At 43.0% G+C, this 19489-nt stretch overlaps 1 protein-coding gene across 1 annotated transcript in view; it reads left to right on the top strand.

The window, feature by feature from the left end:
• The window catches only part of FBXW4 (F-box and WD repeat domain containing 4), a 251123-nt gene that overhangs the window by 171223 nt on the left and 60411 nt on the right, over positions 1–19489 (top strand). Inside the window, exon 6 of the mRNA XM_075352304.1 lies at positions 27–92. Within this exon, the coding sequence (XP_075208419.1) occupies positions 27–92 (66 nt within the window). The remainder of the gene's footprint in view (positions 1–26; positions 93–19489) is intronic.

Genomic DNA, 19489 nt, shown 5'->3' on the forward strand with positions numbered 1-19489 from the left:
TTTTCCCTCTTTCTGTGTCTTCACAGCTCTTTCGTTACTGGGACAGCCTGCTGCCACCATACATCACCGCTCAGGATTTGGGACCTTCAGAGGTAATAACTGTGTGTAATATCAGACATCTGTTTTCTGCCAACACGCTCATAGCATAAATGATCTTGCAGGACCCTCTTTCTTAATGTACTGTGTAAATTTTCCTAAAGACGTCTAGTGACCGTGAAACCGATATAGCAATCTGGGATACGAGCAGATGAATCTCCTGATTCTGTTCTGGCATCTCATCACTATTTATAAGGTTATCCAGATATAACACAATATAGGAGGAATAGCTGGTATAGAGGTTAAATAAAGCAATTCCTCACACACGGATTGTTTGGGGTTTTTTTTTTTTTTTTTTGTCACACACAGCAGATAATCATTTCTTCGTCCATCCATTTTTCCATCTTAAAGGGAACCTGTCATCACTTTTTTGACGTATAAGCTGCGGCTACCACCACCGGGCTCTTAAATACAACATTCTAACATGCTGTATATAAGAGCCCAGGTCGGGGGTATAACATAAAAAACACTTTATAATACTTACCTAACGGTCGCATGGTTGGCCTTATGGGCGTCTCCGTTGTCCAGTGTCAGCGCCTTCTCTTTCGGCCATCTTCGTCCTCTTTCTGAAGCCTGGGTGCATGACACGTCTACGTCATACACACTTGCCGGTCCTGCGCAGGCGCACTACAATACATTAATCTGCCCTGAGCAGGGCCTGAATGCCGGCGAGTGTGGATGATGTCAGACCCGTCATGCACTGTGGCTAGAGAAGAAGGAAGACAAAGATGGCCGAAAGAGGAGGCACCGGTACCAGAGAACGGAGACACCAATTTGACTCGTTTGCACTGTACTGACCGTTAAGGTAAGTATTATAAAGGGACTTTTATGTTCTACACAGCGGCCTCGGCTCTTATATACATGATGTTAGAATGCTGTATATAAGAGCCCACTGGTGGTGGCCGCAGCTTATAGTCACCAAATCTGGAGACGGGTTCCCTTTAAATCTGCAGCATGTGAATTCTCTGAGTGTTTTTGATACAGATTTCACTCATACTAGAAAAACCTGCATCAAAATTGTGTGTTTTTCCTGCTAAGGTATGGTGAAATGGTATAGACATTTCTACACCATATACTTACGTGTGCACATACCTTACAGCATATCTCATCACCAAGATCATACCCCAATATGTAGTAGGTGTAATAATAATAATAATAATATTAGCAAATACCTCCAATTAGAAATGTAGTATAGATCTCCTGATATAGCCATGTCTCTTACCTCATGTGCAGGGCATTGCAGGTAGGAATCCATGGTTACGACCACGAGCAATAACTAGCTGTCACTATATGAGTGGACATAACCATACCCCCAAACTGTAATGCCCTGCACATGAGGTAAGAGACATGGCTATATCAGGAGAACTATACTACATTTCTAATTGGAGGTATTTGACAATATTATTATACCTACTACAAAGTAGGATATGATTCTGGAGATGGGAATAACCCTTTAATTGCTGCGTATTTTACTCAACAAATACGCTGCATAAAATGCACTGCAAAAATGCCACATGTGAAAATACCCTTAGGTTTTTTATTTGTTCTTTGCTGTGTGTTCAGCTATTAAGAGTTAGTTACCCAGTATTCATCCTCATTTAAAGAGAATCTGTCAGCTGATTTTTGCTCCCTCAACTAAGGTAAGCATTATGTATTATAATTAATTATTTATAGAGCACCATTGATTCCATGGTGCTGTACATGAGAAGGGGGTTACATACAGAATACATATATAAGTTACAATAGACAGACTAGTACAGAGGGAAGAGGGCCCTGCCCTTTTGGGCTTACATTCTATAGGATTTTGGGGAGGAGACAGTAGGTGGGGTGTAGGCTGGGCGGCAAGATCAGAGATCTTGATTCCAGCAATGAGTCTCTTACTGGGCTGCTTGCTCCAGTTTTGATAAAATCACAGTTTTATCTGCTGCAGATCTACCAGTTCTCTGAATGCTGAGCTCTGTATAAACCCTCCCACACAACTTATCCACCTAAAGTCAGTGATTACAACCCCTCCCACATCACTGATTGGCAGCTTTTTGCCTATGGACTCTGTACACAGAAATCTGCCAATCAGTGGTGGGGGCGGGTTTATACAGAGCTCATGAATATAGAGGGCTACCTGAGAGCAAGTTTACTAGTCCTCTACTGATAATCTCCTGCTGATAAAACAGTGATTTTAGCAATACTATAGCAAGCAGCCCAGTAAGTGACACATCGCTGTAATCAGTGTCTCTTTCATGTTATTTATGTGCTGCAAATTTCTGTCTGATCCACTGTGGTATGCATAGCACTTTATATGGGATAGCGTGCAATGATAATATAACCCCTGTATATGTGGTAGTAGTAATTGTATTGCACATGACACTTTATTCCTGTAATTTAATGTGGATCTGTATCAGTTTGCATCAATAATGTGATAGAATTTAATCATGTATTGAATACCTGGATACCCTTTCCTGACCCCTGCTTTCATACGCATTTTATGAGTGTTATAATAGGTATGTATGGCATTTTCCATTTAATAAAGCATTTATTGTTATCCCTTAAACCACAATTTTTCATTTTTTGTTCATTATTGCCTGTGGTGGGTTATTTACTATTTTGCTTTACATTATGATATGCCCTGTTAAAAGTATTTTGGATCATTCCTCTGTCTCTATATTATGCTGCTGTCAGATTAGGTGGCAATAATCTGGTGACAGATTGCCTTTAAGGACGAAAGTCACGATAGTGGTAATATGTAAAACACAAAACCTAGAGACTTAAACCAAAGCTGGATTACTTAGACATAGGGAGGTTTACGAAGTACAACGTACCTATATTCTTTGATAGCTTTGGAAGTGTCAAAAGGAGTCACCATGCTTTAGTGCAAAATATAGCACCTCGATAATGAACTGCAATTCCCAGCAATCAAGTGTAAGGGCGGCTTTGCACGTTGCGACATCGTACGTGCGATGTCGGTGGGGTCAAATCGAAAGTGACGCACATCCGGCGTCACTTTCGACATCGTACTGTGTAAATGCTAGATGATACGATGAACGAGCGCAAAAACGTCGTTATTGTATCATCGTTGCATTCACCGACATTTCCATAATGCCGGTGCAGCGACAGGTACGATGTTGTTCCTCGTTCCTGCGGCAGTACACATCGCTGTGTGTGAAGCCGCAGGAGCGAGGAACATCTCCTTACCTGCCGCCGGCGGCTATAAGGAAGGACGGAGGTGGGCGGGATGTTTACATCCTGCTCATCTCCGCCCCTCTGCCGCTATTGGCCGCCTGCCGTGTGACGTCGCTATGACGCCGCACGACCCGCCCCCTTAGGAAGGAGGCGGGTCGCCGGCCAGAGCGACGGTCGCAGGGCAGGTGAGTGCATGTGAAGCTGGCGTAGCGATAATTTTCACTACGCCAGCTATCACACGATATCATACCTGCGACGGGGGCAGGGACGATCGCGTGCGACATCGCAGCATCGGCTTGCGATGTCGCAACGTGCAAAGCCCGCCTAATTGTCAAGGGCAGCTGCACGTTTCTCCAACAGCGGCCACTGCAGGAGAGATGCAGTATTGCAAGAAACCCTTTTAAATGAACGGAGGAACTGAAGCCTCCAGACACTAAGCTACTGTGACTTTCGAGAATCATAAGCAGGGGGTCTCCTCCTATGATGTATATGCCCTAATGGGGCTTGTGGAGCTTTGAATTTTTTTAGGCTGTATTAAAGGTTTTAATATAAATCTAGGTTAGTTTGGAGCCAAGAAGGGCACGGTTGGCCTGTAACCTCTTACCAGACATACACGAAAATAAAATATGCAGCCAAGTGTGTGGGCAGCTGTTACTTTAAGTCAAGATGAATTTTACCTAAAGTATGTAGCTGTGTCTGTATTAACTCCTGAGTGACCCAGACAGGTGGGTAAGGGAGGGGGTGGGGGCAATGACCTGGCAAAATCAGCCATAGTATATGGTTTCTACATATATCGGGTAGGAATTCCAGATACATTGTCTTAGAAGCACTTGTCATTTGATCATACATCAATCAAAGAGGCAAAGGTTATAAAGTGTATAGGCAATAATGTAATTGTCTGTATAAAAGATCCAAGGGATAGATTGTATCCGCTTCAATGTGAGCTCAGCGATTTCTTTTCTGAGGGATAGTACCTCTGTGGATTTAGACTATAATGGTTGGAAGCACACAATAGCATAAGTGATATAATGTTCTAAATCAATAATCATATGTTTTTCTCTAGTGTAGGCCATTAACAATTAGTTGAGGGGTGTCAAATCCACAGAGCCCCCCACAATCAATCATTTAAACAGTAGAATTTGCTGTAAGTGTTTGACTCTCTGGAGACCCCCTTAAGTGTATGTCCTGTATACAGTCATGACCAAAAAATTTTGAGGCTGACACACAAATTTTTGTGTTCACGAAGTTTGCTGTTTCAGTATTTATAGTGATACTTTGCATTAAAGGGAATCTGTCACCAGGATTTTCCCTTATGAGCTGCGGCCACCGTCAGTGAGCCCTTATATACAGCATTCTAGAATACTGTATATAAGAGATCAGGCCGCTGTTTAGAATGTAAAAAACACTTTGATAATACTCACCTAGGGGGTGGTCCAGTCCGATGGGTGTCACTGTGCTCCGGTCCGGCGCCTCCTCTCTGCAGAGATCTCCATCCTCCTTCTTCTGAGGCCCGTGTGCATGACGCGTCCCACGTCCTCCACAATAGCCGGGAATTGAGGTCCTGCACAGGGCTGATCGGAGTATTGTAGTGCGCATGCATGGGCGGTCTTTAACCTTTCCTCACGTCTGTGCATTACAGTACTTTAATCTGCCCTCAGCAGGGCAGATCAAAGCGCACCTGCGTAGGACTGCAATGCCGGCCTATACTGGATAGGAGGATGATGGCAATCGCAGCACAGAGGAGGTGCCGGACTGGAAAGCCGCGACATCCATCGGACCGGATCGCCCCCCCTAGGTGAGTATTATAAAAGTGTTTTTTACAGTCTACAGAGCGGCCTGAGCTCTTATGTACAGTATTCTAGACTGCTGTATATAAGAGCTCACTGATGTTGGCCGCAGCTTATAGTCGTTAAATATAGTGACAGGTTCCCTTTAACTGTAGATTTGTTATAAAGAGCAATGAGATGAATTGCAAAAGACTGCAGTCCTTCCTTGCCATGAAAATTTGGCTTAATCACAAAAACATTTCCAGTAAATTTGAACACTGCCACAAAATGACCTTCTTACATTGTTTTAGTGATCTTCTCAAATTATCTGGGGAAAGTGTTAGGGTCCCGTCACACGTAGCGATGCACCAACGATCCCACCAGCAATCTGACCTGGCAGGGATCGTTGGTGCGTCGCTACATGGTCGCTGGTGAGCTGTCAGTCAGGCAGATCTCACCAGCGACCAGCCACCAACGACTCGTGTAACGATACTGCGCTTGGTAACCAGGGTAAATATCGAATAACTAAGCAAAGCACTTTGCTTGGTTACCCGATATTTACCCTGGTTACCAGAGTACACCGCTTACAGGCTGCCAGCGCTGGCTTACTGTATAAGTAGTTAGGGTACACATCGGGTTACTAAGCAAAGCGCTTTGCTTAGTTACCCGATATTTACCCTGGCTACGTGTGCAGGGAGCCAGCGCTGGCAGCCTGTAAGCGGCGTACGCTGGTAACCAGGGTAAATATCGGGTAACCAAGCAAAGTGCTTTGCTTAGTTACCCGATATTTACCCTGGTTACCAGCGTACGCTGCTTACACAGAGTCGATGCTTGTTGGTCTCCCTCCATCAAATACGCCGATGCGTGTTGCACAGCGGGAGACCAACGAGCAAAACAAGGTCCTGATCGTTTTGTAACGATCAGAGACCTCGAAACAGGGGCACACTCGCTGCTACGTGTCACACACAGCGACATCGCTGGCGAGGTCGCTGATACGTCACAAAACCTGTGACGTTTCAGCGATCTCACTAGCAATATCGCTATGTGTGACGGGGGCTTTAATGAGGACAAAGTAGCTGATAACACTCTGTCATGCTGATTAAATTATAAGCGCAGACTGGTAGCTTCAAAATGGGGCAGGTGCTTGCTATCATTGTCTTCTTTGGTTAACCATGGTTACCTCCAAGGAACCACGTGCAGTCATCATTGGTTTGCTTAAAAAGGGGCTTTACAAGCAAGGACATTGCTGCTTGTAAGATTGCCCCTAAATCAACTATTTCTCAGATCAAAAAGAACTTTAAAGAGAGATGTTCAATTGCTGTGGAAAAAACTCTTAAGGGCACCCAAGGAAGTTTAACAAGAGAATTCAGCTATGGGATTGGTGTGAGGATTATTCTGATAAATATTATGAGGATTATGACAGTCAAAGGTCAGTCAGCTGTCACTGTTCATTCACCCACCACCCTGCCCGGCAGCAATGAACCCCCCCCAGATCACTCACCAACTGGCCCAGGTGACAAAATTCCATTAAGTCCAAGGAAGCCAGCAAGTCCCCCTGCGGAGCGGAGTGTCCAGCTCAAGATATAGGAGGGCATTTACAAGTTTACAACTATAGTGCCAAGCGGACCTTACCTACCCCTTGGGGTCGTAGAACGTTGTGTGTTGGCGGAAGTGACTAGGTCACCTTGCGTAGCTTCGACATATTAGAGACGTCAGGGTAGAGCAGCCAGGTGAGGCTTCGTCACAGATTGACAGGTCCACGACCGAGCGGAGGGATCCTGAGGGACCCCCACTTGCCCGGTTTGCGACAATCAGTTCATCAATGAACACAGCTTGCTCAGGTATGGAAGCAGGCAAGTGTTTAAAAAGGTTCAATTGCTGTGAAAAAAATCTTCAGGACACCCAAGAAACTCTATCAAGACTATTTAGTTATGAGATTAATTCCTCAATAGAGCAGAGCTTGCTCAGGAATGGAAGCAAGTGAGTGTTGGTTTATCTGCACACACAGTGAGATGAAGGCTTTTGGGACTGGCTTGGTGTCAAGAAAAGCAAGAAAGAGGCCTCTTTTCTCCAAGTAAGCATCAAGGAGAGACTGACGTTCTTCGTGAAGTACAGCGATTGGACTTCAGAAAACTGGGGCAAAGTTATTTCCTCTGATGAAACCCCCTTCAGACTCCTTGGGACATCTGGAAGAATGATTGTAAAAGGTGAAAGCACTACCTAGAGTCTTGTCATATCAACAGTAAAGCATCTTCAGACCATTAATGTGTGGGGGCTTTTCATCTAGGGGATTGTGCTCATTCATTATTTTGCCTAAGAACAGCATCTGATCACCCCCCCAAGAGAAACGTCTCACAATGATCCAGGAACAATTTGGTAATGAACATTGCTTTTTCCATCATAATGAACAAAGCATCAAAATTTTGGATCCATGGCCAGGAAACTTCCTAGATCTTAATCATGTGGTGATTCCTCAAAACGTGAGGGAACAAACAAAAACAAAGAAATTGTGATAAACCCCAAACTCTGATTAGACGTGAAGAGGTTGTCATCAGTCGGGATTTGGCTCAGCAGGTCACAAGTCTCGAAAAATAACGGCCAACACTGTAAATATGGAGTCTTTTCCTAAACTTTGTGTTTGTCAATAAAAAGTTACTTAAAAAAAGTATCAAATGCTGATAATTTTACTTTAATAACTTTTGACTAAAAATTTTAAAAACACCGAAATAGCAAATTCTGTGAAAACCAAGATTTGTCTCAAAAATGTTGGCCACAACTTTACTATTTTGTACAGTAACTTTTTCAGTGTAAGGCCAGGGCCACACGGGGGACTACTGCGATCCTTGCATGACACTCTGTTCACGCTGGCAGCACAGTGGGAGCCAAGTGTCACTGCAACTGAGGTCCGATCATGCGATCGGACCACAACTGCAGAGGACGGGCCGGCACTGAAGAGGGTAGGACCGCTTCAGGGGAGGGAGGGATTTATCTCCCTCTCTCCTCCGTTTCCAGCTATTGCCATTCTCGCCCTGCACTCGCGGTACACCGGTGTAACGCGAGTGCAGTGCGATTTTTGTCTTGCCCCATAGATTTGAATGGGTTTAAGAAAAACCTGGATCGCATTACACTCGCAGAATGCTGCGATTATTTTCGCGGTCCGATTAGGGCTGAGAAAATAATCGCTCATGTGTGCTGACACATAGGCTAATATTGGTCCGAGTGGAATGCGATGTTTTATCGCATTCCACTCGCTCCGATTTTCGTGCCGTGTGTCTTAGTTCTAAAACTTATAACTGTAGAACGTAAAAAGGAAAGACAACCTCATTTCTTGATGGTCCTGCTGTAACTGGTTAATTCAGCTGCTGCAGAACCTCCTTTTGTCCCCCCAATAAGTTAGCCTTTCATAATGAAGGCATGCAACAACTGAACTCTTTATTAAGAGGTGTGCATAGCTGTATAATCCCACTGCAGCTGCTGAAGAACCTCTTTTTAGAGATGAAAAACAATCTGCGACAGCTTTATGAGTGGCACCTATGTAGCGCAGCTTACCTCTATAACTGTCTGTGTCTGACATCAGAATGCGATGCTTATATTATAAGCAAATTATTTAGACCCTTCAAAGTAAATGTTCTGCCGACGGATATTTTTTACGTATACGTCCACATAGGATAGTGACCCTAATTTCTTACCACGAACTCTAAAGCCAGCAAAATGTAGATGACGTTACATTGGAGCGCTGTGATCTATCAGTTCTATCCATTCTTCAGTTCAGAGATATATCTAAATTTCAGCATATTTCAATAATGTATTTTTTCCCGGACACGCCATATGGTAATACTATTCAGTGCAACATAATCTACAACGTATGCCAGTAGTTGCTTCCCTAGGTAATCCTAGCCTCTGACCTATGACTAACTGCATTTCAATGCACCGTAATCTGTATGTGAATATACAGTATGCTTGTAGGTGAGTGGGTGTTTGTTAAACTACTATACGTACATACTACCATGTCCACTCTGTGTATTTATTGCCGGTCGCTTCATATTTTTAGGTGTAAACAGCTTACAAAAACAAAAACGTCTTAATTACATAACCATATGCAGAGCATTATATACGCGATCACAGTTTATTTTCCTTGATACTGTTGCTGCCTGTTACTTAACATTGTTTTTCTCATTACTAGTGATGGGCGAATAGTAACTATTAATGTTCGGATTGTTCATAACGTATCCCAAAGTGCTATTCCGGTATTCATCACGAATAACAAAACTTATGAAGGTCAATGAGGAACCCGAGTATTTTTCTTCCCGAGATGAATACTGGAATAGTACTCACCAGAGGAAAAAAAACAAAAGTTTAATTCCCACTCACCGAGTTCCATGGAAGGTCCATATATTCGGATGGTGCAAGGATGAAATTGTAGAGGCCACAACACAAGAAGAGCGGGAAAGGGTCCAACAACGACATACAAGATAAAGAGAAATTCAAATTTATTTAATCCATTAAAAACTGTATAAAAAAGACGAGTACGCGTTTCAAAACTAGGTCCTTATTGAAAGACCCTTTCCCGCTCTCCTGAAATAGTGAATAGTACTCAGTATTCGGTAAGCATTATCCAAACACGAATAGTTACTATTCACCCATCTCTATACATTACACAAGACAGCCAGCGTAAATCACTGTATGGAGAGGCAGTGATAAGCCCTTTACTGTTGGTTGGTTGGTTGGTTGGTTGTTCAATTGGGGTGCCTGTACTGTGGGGTGCACTTACAGCTCTGGCAACAATTAAGAGACCACTGCACATTTTTATAAAAATCAGCTTCTCTACATGTCCGACAGCCATTCCATTCCAGTGTCAGTTGAATTCCAACCAGACTCTCCACTGACCATGATGACCATCATCTTATTCGAATGTCACTCAGCAACCTCAGGATGACATCAAGTGACCTACAAAAGGAATGGCAAATGGCAGCTGAGGTGAAGTGCATGGCAAGAACAGTTCGTAACAGGCTCCTAGAGGCAGGGCACAAGTCATGTAAAGCTAGAAAAAAAAGCCTTTCATCAATGAGAAGCAAAGGAGAGCCAGGCTGAAATTTGCCAAAGACCATAAAGATTGGACCATAGAGGACTGGAGTGAGGTGACCTTCTCAGATGAGTCTAATTTTCAGCTTTGCCCAACACCTGGTCGTCTAATGGTTAGACGTAGACCTGGAGAGGCATACAAGCCAAAGTGCCTTGCACTGTGAAATTTGGTGGAGGATCGGTGATGATCTGGGGATGCTTCAGCAAGGCTGGAATTGGGCAGATTAAACTTTGTGAAGGACATATGAATCAAGCCGCATGCAAGGTTATCCTGGAAAAACAGTTGCTTCCTTCTGCTCAGGCAATATTCCCCAACTCTGAGGACTGTTTTTTCCAGCAGGACAATGCGCCATGCAATCATTGTGGGGATTAAGGACCACCACATCAAAACCCTGGCATGGCCAGCCCAATCTCCAGACCTGAACCTCATTGAAAACCTCTGGAATGTAATCAAGAGGAAGATGGATAGTCACAAGCCATCAAACAAAGAACTGCTTATATTTTTGCACCAGGAGTGGCATAAGGTCACCCAACAGCAGTGTGAAAGACTGGTGAAAGCAGCCAAGACTCACGAAAGCTGGGATTACAAACTCATGGTTATTCCACAAAATATTGATTTCTGAACTCTTCCTGAGGTAAAACATTATTATTATGGTTGTTTCTAAATGATTATGAACTTTGTTTTCTTTGCATTATTTGAGGTCTGAAAGCATTGTGCATTTATTTATTATTTTGACCATTTCTCATTTTCAGAAAATAAATACAAAATGTATTGCTTGGAAATTCGGAGACATTGCCAGTAGTTTATAGAATAAAAGAACAATTTACATTTTACTCAAAAATATACCTATAAAGAGAAAAATCAGAAAAACTGACAATTTTGCAGTGGTCTCTTAATTTTTGCCAGAACTGTATATATTGCCAGAACTGTATATAGTGCTGAGCAACCCGCCTGATCTAATAGTATGGGCGTCATCAATGGGCTGTAAGCCGAACACTGTGCACCACACGTACCTGTGTGACCGGCGCCCTATGCAAACCTCATCTGGGTGCATTTGTAATACTAGATTCCACCCCCTCCAGGAATTGGTAGGTTTTTGAGTGGCTGTATCATCAGTATTTTGCACCTGTGCTGCCCCCGCTTTTATCATGGTGCTCCGCTGTGTCCTGTGAGTTCATTGGTAATCTGATTTTGGGTTGATAATGGCTGTTTCTTTTTCTGTAATGTTTTTATCAAATTTTTTTTTACTTTTATTTTCCTTCTTTATTGTTATTATTTACATTCATCGCTTTGACTTCTATTCTGTTTCTTTAACAAAGAAGGTAACAGGTGTGTTATAACAGTTAAAAAAAAAAAATACCTTGCGATCAGCTGTCTGGAGCGGAGCAGACGAGCACAATTAATAAATGGTCGTGTCAGATTCCACATTTTGCATTTTTCAGCTTCCAGTTTGGTTTCAGTTTTTCTTACTTCTGCGGTCAAGAATTCTTGGACGGGAGAAACAATGTTGCAAGCAAACCAAAAGAATTCAAGCAAACTTCAATCTCTGCGCTCAGTCGTCGTTAAGAAAGAGTCGGATACAAAAATGAATTATTTCATCACTTAAGGAAATAGTGAAGATTTTTTTTATTTTTTCCTTTTCTGAAATCCATCATTTCTCGGCAAAATAAGTGTTCATCATCCGTTAAGAAGAGGAAACCTGGAAGCCGCGAGAGTTGTTTATTTAGCAGATTTGTTAAATGTTCTTTTCGTAATGAATGAATGTTCTTTACCTGGAAAAAAAAAAAAACCCTTAGAGAACGTGCCATCCTTAACTGCTTTTCCCAGAGAAGCCGAAACAGATAATAAAGCTGTAGAAAATAGGATTAAGGTATTGAACAGGCAGGATTTAGTCTGATCTTTCAATAATACCAAAGCCTGACTGAAGAGCGAAGCAAGAGCCAGAAAGCACGCAGCCAACACAAGACTCGACTATGTCGGCTAAACGTCCAACCTGTCACAGCTGAAAAGTGCCATTCTATTTTTCTTTTATGTTTTTCTTTCTAATGTAGAAGTCTATGTGTGAAGTTTATCCCTTTTTCATGCCTTTTTTAAAACCAAGAAACAATAAAGGCGGGTGGTTCTTTAGTGAAAGGTATGAACATACTTGTGCGCTTTCATTAGCACATCTGAAGAATTTTTTTTTTTCCTTTTTTTATACTTTGTCTGGTCCTAAAAGGTGTTTTAGATTAATAAATGAATATAGTTTTCTTGCTGTGAATTAAAAGGATGGGATCAGTCAGTTGTAATTCACGGGCAGTAGGCAATGTTTCATATGGAGCTGTCAGTAATTATAATAAATATTAATTTTGTATAGTTTTTATATTTTTATTTTTACCAACATTATATAGCCTTAGTTTGGCATGTTTTGCACAAATCAAGTTCACTTTTAAATATCGTAGAGATGTCTATAGTTGTGTACAGTGATGTTCATTGCTCACTCAAAAATATTTCCAGAATCCGTCCTTTCCTCAATTCTCAATCTACAGAAATGCTAGTGCATGCTCTCATAATCTCCCGCCTTGACTACTGCAACATCCTCCTCTGTGGCCTCCCTGCTTACATGCTCGCCCCTCTCCAGTCCATCCATAATTCTGCTGCCCGAATGATCCACCTCTCTCCTCAATACCACCCCGCTTCTCCTCTCTGCAGATCCCTCCATTGGCTCCCAATCTTCCATCGTATCCAATTCAGACTACTAACACTGACCTACAAAGCCATCCATAATCTGTCTCCTCCATATATCTCTGAACTAATCTCTCGCTACAAGCCAACACGTAATCTCCGGTCCTCCCATGATCTCCTGCTCTCCTCCTCTCTCATTTGCTCCTCACGCAACCGACGCCAAGACTTCTCCCGAGCATCCCCAGTCTCCTGGAACTCGCTGCCTCAACATGTCAGACTATCTGCTACACTTGCAAACTTCAAACGGAACCTAAAAACTCATCTGTTCAGAAATGCATATAGTCTTCAATGACCCCACTGCCCCACCACCGTGCGGAGCTGCCGCCCCACCACCGTGCGGAGCTGCCGCCCCACCACCGTGCGGAGCTGCCGCCCCACCACCGTGAGGAGCTGCCGCCCCACCACCGTGCGGAGCTGCCGCCCAACCTACACCCCACCTACTGTCTCCTCCCCAAAATCCTATAGAATGCAAGCCCGCAAGGGCAGGGCCCTCTTCCCTCTGTACTAGTCTGTCTATTGAAACTTGTATATGTATTCTGTATGTAACCCCCTTCTCATGTACAGCACCATGGAATCAATGGTGCTCTATAAATAAATAATAATAATAATAATTGCGAGAACAAAGAAGTCATTACCCTCCCCTGAGCCACAGTTCCTTCATCCTTATGCGGATTACACTCCCATTGAAGTGAATGGATAAATAATTACCTGAAAAGAGACCAGGAGTGCAAAGAGGGCCTGTGGTAAAAATTTGTGTATATATACTGTACGTATGTACCAGGCTCACCTGTGATAGTTGTATGCAGCCACAACTAACTTATAAAAGCATCATGAAGAACGAGTGCTGCAGCATTCAATGCAGATATAGTAGTCGCAGAGGAATGGGGTTTATGCCGCGTGGAGAGACCAACCGCATTGATTTCCAAGTTAATTATTAGTCAACATATTTCAGCAAGAACCCTCGCCTCTTCAGGGCAAAATTACAATTCTGATTTTGCCCTGAAGAAGGTGAGGGTTGTCGCTGAAACGCGTCGCATAATCACTTGGAAATCCGTCTGATGGGTCACGGCACCACAGCATAATAATAATAATAATAATAATTTATTGATTTATATAGCGCTCTTAATTCCACAGCGCTTTACATATATTGGTCATACTGTCCCCATTGGGGCTCACAATCTAAATTCCCTATCAGTATGTTTTTGGAGTGTGGGAGGAAACTGGAAAACCCAAAGGAAACCCACGCAAACACGGGGAGAACATACAAACTCCTTGTAGATGTTGTCCTTGGTGGTATTTGAACCCAGGACTCCAGCGCTGAAAGACAGCAGTGCTAGCCACTGAGCCACCCCATTCCTCTCCCACTTCTATATTGAAGTGAATGGGACATTTTTGACTACCAACTCTCAGGTGCTGCCTTGAATCTTTTCTTTCTATCAATTTATGGGTTGTCAAAATGCCATCTTCGAACATCTAAGGCTATGTGCGCACACAGCGTTTTTTTGACGCTGCGACTTTGTGCGTTTTTGGCCGCTAAAAACGCATAAAAACGCACCCACGGCAAAAACGTGCATAAAACGCACCGGTAAAAATGCATGCGCTTTTTCCCCGTTTTGGTGCAGTTTTTGGCTGCGTTTTGCTGCGCTTTTGATCTCTGCACTTTTCTGCGTTTTTCCAATGCATTGCATGGGGGGAAAACGCAGAAAGACGCAGGAAAGAATTCCATGTCCATTTTTTTTTTTTAAGCTCAAACACGCAGCTTAAAACAAAAAGTTGTGTGCGGACACCAAAAATGAAAACCCATAGACTTTGCTGGGGAAGCAAAGTCATGCAGTGTTGAGCCCAAAACGCACCTGAAAAACACGCAAAAACGCCGCAACAAAACGCACTGTGCGCACATAACCTTAGGGTATATGCCATACAATCAGTAATAGCAGTGTTTTGGACGTAGTGTGTTACCGCTGCATTCAAAACGCTGCGTTGTACAGTAGAAGCACAGTGGATGGGACTTAAAACAGATCCCATGCCCACTGTGCTTCTTTTCTCAGCAGTGTAAACTGACCTGCGGCACGGCTTTCCGAACCACAACATGTTAATTTATGCTGCGGAGACATGAATGTTCTCCGCAGGGAAAACAGACAGTCAGCAGCACCCGTAACCTTGCTCATGGGCATTGGCCGCTGCAGTCTGCTGGGGAGAGCACTTGCGGCCCTGCCGGAGAGGTCACACAGCGTCCAAGATGCAGCTTATCCTGATTGTGTGCACCCACCCTTAAGGTGGCGTTACACGCTACGATTTATCTGACAATGTGTCGGCGGGGTCACTGTTTCCATGACGCACATCCGGCATCGTTAGCGACGTCTTTGCGTGTGACACCTACGTGCGACTCCGAACGATCACAAATAGGTTGAAAATCGTTGATCGTTAACACGTCGTTCATTTCCATAATCTTGTTCATCGTTTTGGATCGCAGCAGACATATTGGTAAGTTTGACACCCTGCAAACGACGAACAACATCCACACGACCGCCTTGGTCAAACAATATATCGCTGAACGATTTGGCGTCGCTTGTGAGATCGATACGTGTGACCGCTAATAAACGACCTATGAGCGATCTCGGCAAATCGTAACTATGATCTGAGCGTGTCACATCACTCATGAGATGGTCAGATAAATCGTAGCGTGTAAAGCGGCCTTAACATTTTACCCTTCAAGTAATATAAGAGATTTTGGATATAACTATTAATTAAAGGAATTCTTGACAAATTCCAGTTTATTTGAGGGGTATCTTGAATAAATGGGGATCACAAACCTGGCAGTAATTGATCCATTTTGATGCAGCACCATCACAGTGTAAATTAAGCATTTTACAGTGCCCATTCAGATCAATCAGTTAAGGCCCCGTGACGTATCGAACGATATATCGCTGGGGTCACGGATTCCGTGACGCACATCCGGCATCGTTGGCGACGTCGTTGCGTGTGACACCAACGAGCGGCCGTTAACGATGGAAAATACTCACCATATTGTCCATCATTGACACGTCGTTCATTTTCAAAAAATCGTTGATTGCTGAGGTTTCAAGTTGTTCATCGTTCCCGAGGCAGCACACATCGCTACGTGTGACACCTCAGGAATGAGGAACTACAGCTTACCTGCGGCCGCCGGCAATGAGGAAGGGAGGAGGTGGGTGGGATGTTACAGCCGCTCATCTCCGCCCCTCCGCTTCTATTGGACGCCGCTGTGATGCCGCATGAACCACCCCCTTAGAAAGGAGATGGTTCGCTAGCCACAGCGACTTTGCTAGGCAGGTAAGTCCGTGTGACGGCTCCTAACGATATTGTGCGCCACGGGCAGCGATTTGCCCGTGACGCACAACCGACGGGGGGGGGGGTGCTTTCACCAGCGACATCGCTGCGTGTAAAGCCCCCTTTACTGTGTAAAATGGGACTGTTCCGCCAGAGTGGGAGACGTACTTTGTAACTCTTTGTAGCCAATAGATTAGGATCCCAAAAATGCATCTTTCTATTAACTCAGAATTCCCTAATAGAATAATGTCAAATATGTTCTTTTAAACTAGATACTTAAAGGGGTTGTCCAGTCTTTTGCTAAAAGATTCTAATCACGTTGGGTAACTGCAGACTTCTGAATCGTCACAGCAAACGTACCGTAAACCGTCAGGATTCTCTGGTAGGAATTCCGATAATTCTGTCCACATTTCGACTAGACGTGAAGTAAATTGAACTAGTCTGCACATGTCTGATTAGAAATTGTCTGGAAGTGTGCAAATCGCATACTTGGTCACTTGACCACCCACTCTCACTGTAGAAATTGGAGAATCCTGCGTGCACGCTGTGAGGAGTCGGGAGTAGAGATGAGCGGACCCTTGGGAGTTCGATTCGAAGGATTCAGACGGACTTTAAATTAAAATCGGTTTTGGATCCGAACTTGATCTGAACCCCAATGCAAGTCACTAATTGGGCAGTTCGGGTCTCCATCCACATGCAGCCAGTCATAAACAGATCACTTCCGGGGGATGGTGGGCAGACTTTGTCCATTTTTTTTTATTTTATTTTTTTATGTTATTTCTTTTTCTGGGGGTGGGGATTGCACATTACACGCTGTTGTTACCCCCACTGCGAACTATTCTAACACTGCAAGAGGCTCGCACTGGGTTGAGCACCAAGTGTACCCGAGCACAGCGATGCTCACGGGAGTGAAGTGTATACATAAAGCACCCGAACGCTGAACACTGTTTTTTGGGGGGGTTTGTAACGTCTGTGTTTGGTATGAAGACCGAACCTCTGGTTCACTCATCTCAATTCAGGAGTCTGCAGTTACATAGGGCGACTGCAGACTTTTAGTAAAACAAACAAACAATCCTTTTTAAGGCTGTGTGCACACTGTGTGTTTTTATTCCGTTTTTTGATGCGTTTTTTTGTCCCAAAACTGCATGCAAATCCTTATGCCCCAGCAAAGTCATTGAGAATCCTGAAGTTTTGTGCACTTATTGCATTTTTTTTTCCCGTGCATATTTGCTGCAGAAATAAATCAATTCTTTCAGCATTTTTGCAGCATTTTTCCACCCCAGAATGCATAGAAAATTCATGGGATAAAACACTTAGATAACGCTGCACAAATTCTATTTTTGTCTGTCAAAAGATGCACATTTGGTGCATAAATTTCTCACCGTGCGCACATCATATCCTAAGGAGACTTTATTGAGCCATACAAAATATTTCTAAGCAGCAGCAAAATATAAGTGGGCTGTTATTAAATGGTGGACACTGTAGGGGGCAGGGGTTACGTAGTACGGGAAGATGGCAGGTAGGGGTATTTAGGTTCCCCAATACTACTATTAAAATAATAACAATATATACAACCCCCCACCGGATTGTAAGCGGAATATGTTGGTGCTATATAAATAAACTTTATTATTATTATTATTATTATTATTATCTGCAGTAATTTTGACTTTTATATTTTTTTTTTCTTTTTATCTTTGATACAAAACATTTTTATCTTACTGATTGTAACACATTTTGGAAAGAATATAAAGTGTATATTGTCAGCTTTGTGGGCTGTAATTATTTCCAATTGTTGGTTAGATTAGCGCTGATTGTTGCCTATTGAGAAATGGAAGTAACTTTTCCTGAAAAATTCAGAATGAAAATGAAGGCTACAGCCTGCTTATTGGGATAATCAAAACAGATTAAGAAAAATTAGCGCTTGGCAGATTACACACTTGACTCATTTAACAATAATGTAAATCCCCTAATTATGCTGAAGAAGTCATACTTTGCATTTGTGAAGGGGAGCGTGTTCTGCACAGGTAAGCTGCTGTTATTGTTACCAGTTCTATTATTTCCCTGGAGATTTACATTAATCATTGCACGTGTAACTGTTAAGTAATCGCATACAAATCTAGCAAGAGGTACTTACATATACCGCCAAATGATAGCTACACCGAAAGAAAGGAAATGCAAAATGTATTGCCTAAAAGTTACTCTGTAGACACTGCGATAATATGCAACATATACCTGTCACTTCCTGTAGATTCCTTTAAAAGGAATCTGTCAGTAGGATCAACCCTCCTGAGCCATCTACAGTTAGGTCCAGAAATATTTGGACAGTGACACAATTTTCACGAGTTGGGCTCTGCATGCCACCACATTGGATTTGAAATGAAACCTCTACAACAGAATTCAAGTGCAGATTGTAACGTTTAATTTGAAGGTTTGAACAAAAATATCTGATAGAAATTGTAGGAATTGTACATATTTCTTTACAAACACTCCACATTTTAGGAAGTCAAAAGTAATTGAACAAATAAACCAAACCCAAACAAAATATTTTTATTTTCAATATTTTGTTGCGAATCCTTTGGAGGCAATCACTGCCTTAAGTCTGGAACCCATGGACATCACCAAATGCTGGGTTTCCTCCTTCTTAATGCTTTGCCAGGCCTTTACAGCCGCAGCCTTCAGGTCTTGCTTGTTTGTGGGTCTTTCCGTCTTAAGTCTGGATTTGAGCAAGTGAAATGCATGCTCAATTGGGTTAAGATCTGGTGATTGACTTGGCCATTGCAGAATGTTCCACTTTTTTGCACTCATGAACTCCTGGGTAGCTTTGGCTGTATGCTTGGGGTCATTGTCCATCTGTACTATGAAGCGCCGTCCGATCAACTTTGCGGCATTTGGCTGAATCTGGGCTGAAAGTATATCCCGGTACACTTCAGAATTCATCCGGCTACTCTTGTCTGCTGTTATGTCATCAATAAACACAAGTGACCCAGTGCCATTGAAAGCCATGCATGCCCATGCCATCACGTTGCCTCCACCATGTTTTACAGAGGATGTGGTGTGCCTTGGATCATGTGCCGTTCCCTTTCTTCTCCAAACTTTTTTCTTCCCATCATTCTGGTACAGGTTGATCTTGGTCTCATCTGTCCATAGAATACTTTTCCAGAACTGAGCTGGCTTCATGAGGTGTTTTTCAGCAAATTTAACTCTGGCCTGTCTATTTTTGGAATTGATGAATGGTTTGCATCTAGATGTGAACCCTTTGTATTTACTTTCATGGAGTCTTCTCTTTACTGTTGACTTAGAGACAGATACACCTACTTCACTGAGAGTGTTCTGG

The sequence above is a fragment of the Anomaloglossus baeobatrachus genome, chromosome 5 (genome assembly GCF_048569485.1).
Source record: "Anomaloglossus baeobatrachus isolate aAnoBae1 chromosome 5, aAnoBae1.hap1, whole genome shotgun sequence".
In the NCBI taxonomy this organism is placed as follows: Eukaryota; Metazoa; Chordata; class Amphibia; order Anura; family Aromobatidae; genus Anomaloglossus; species Anomaloglossus baeobatrachus.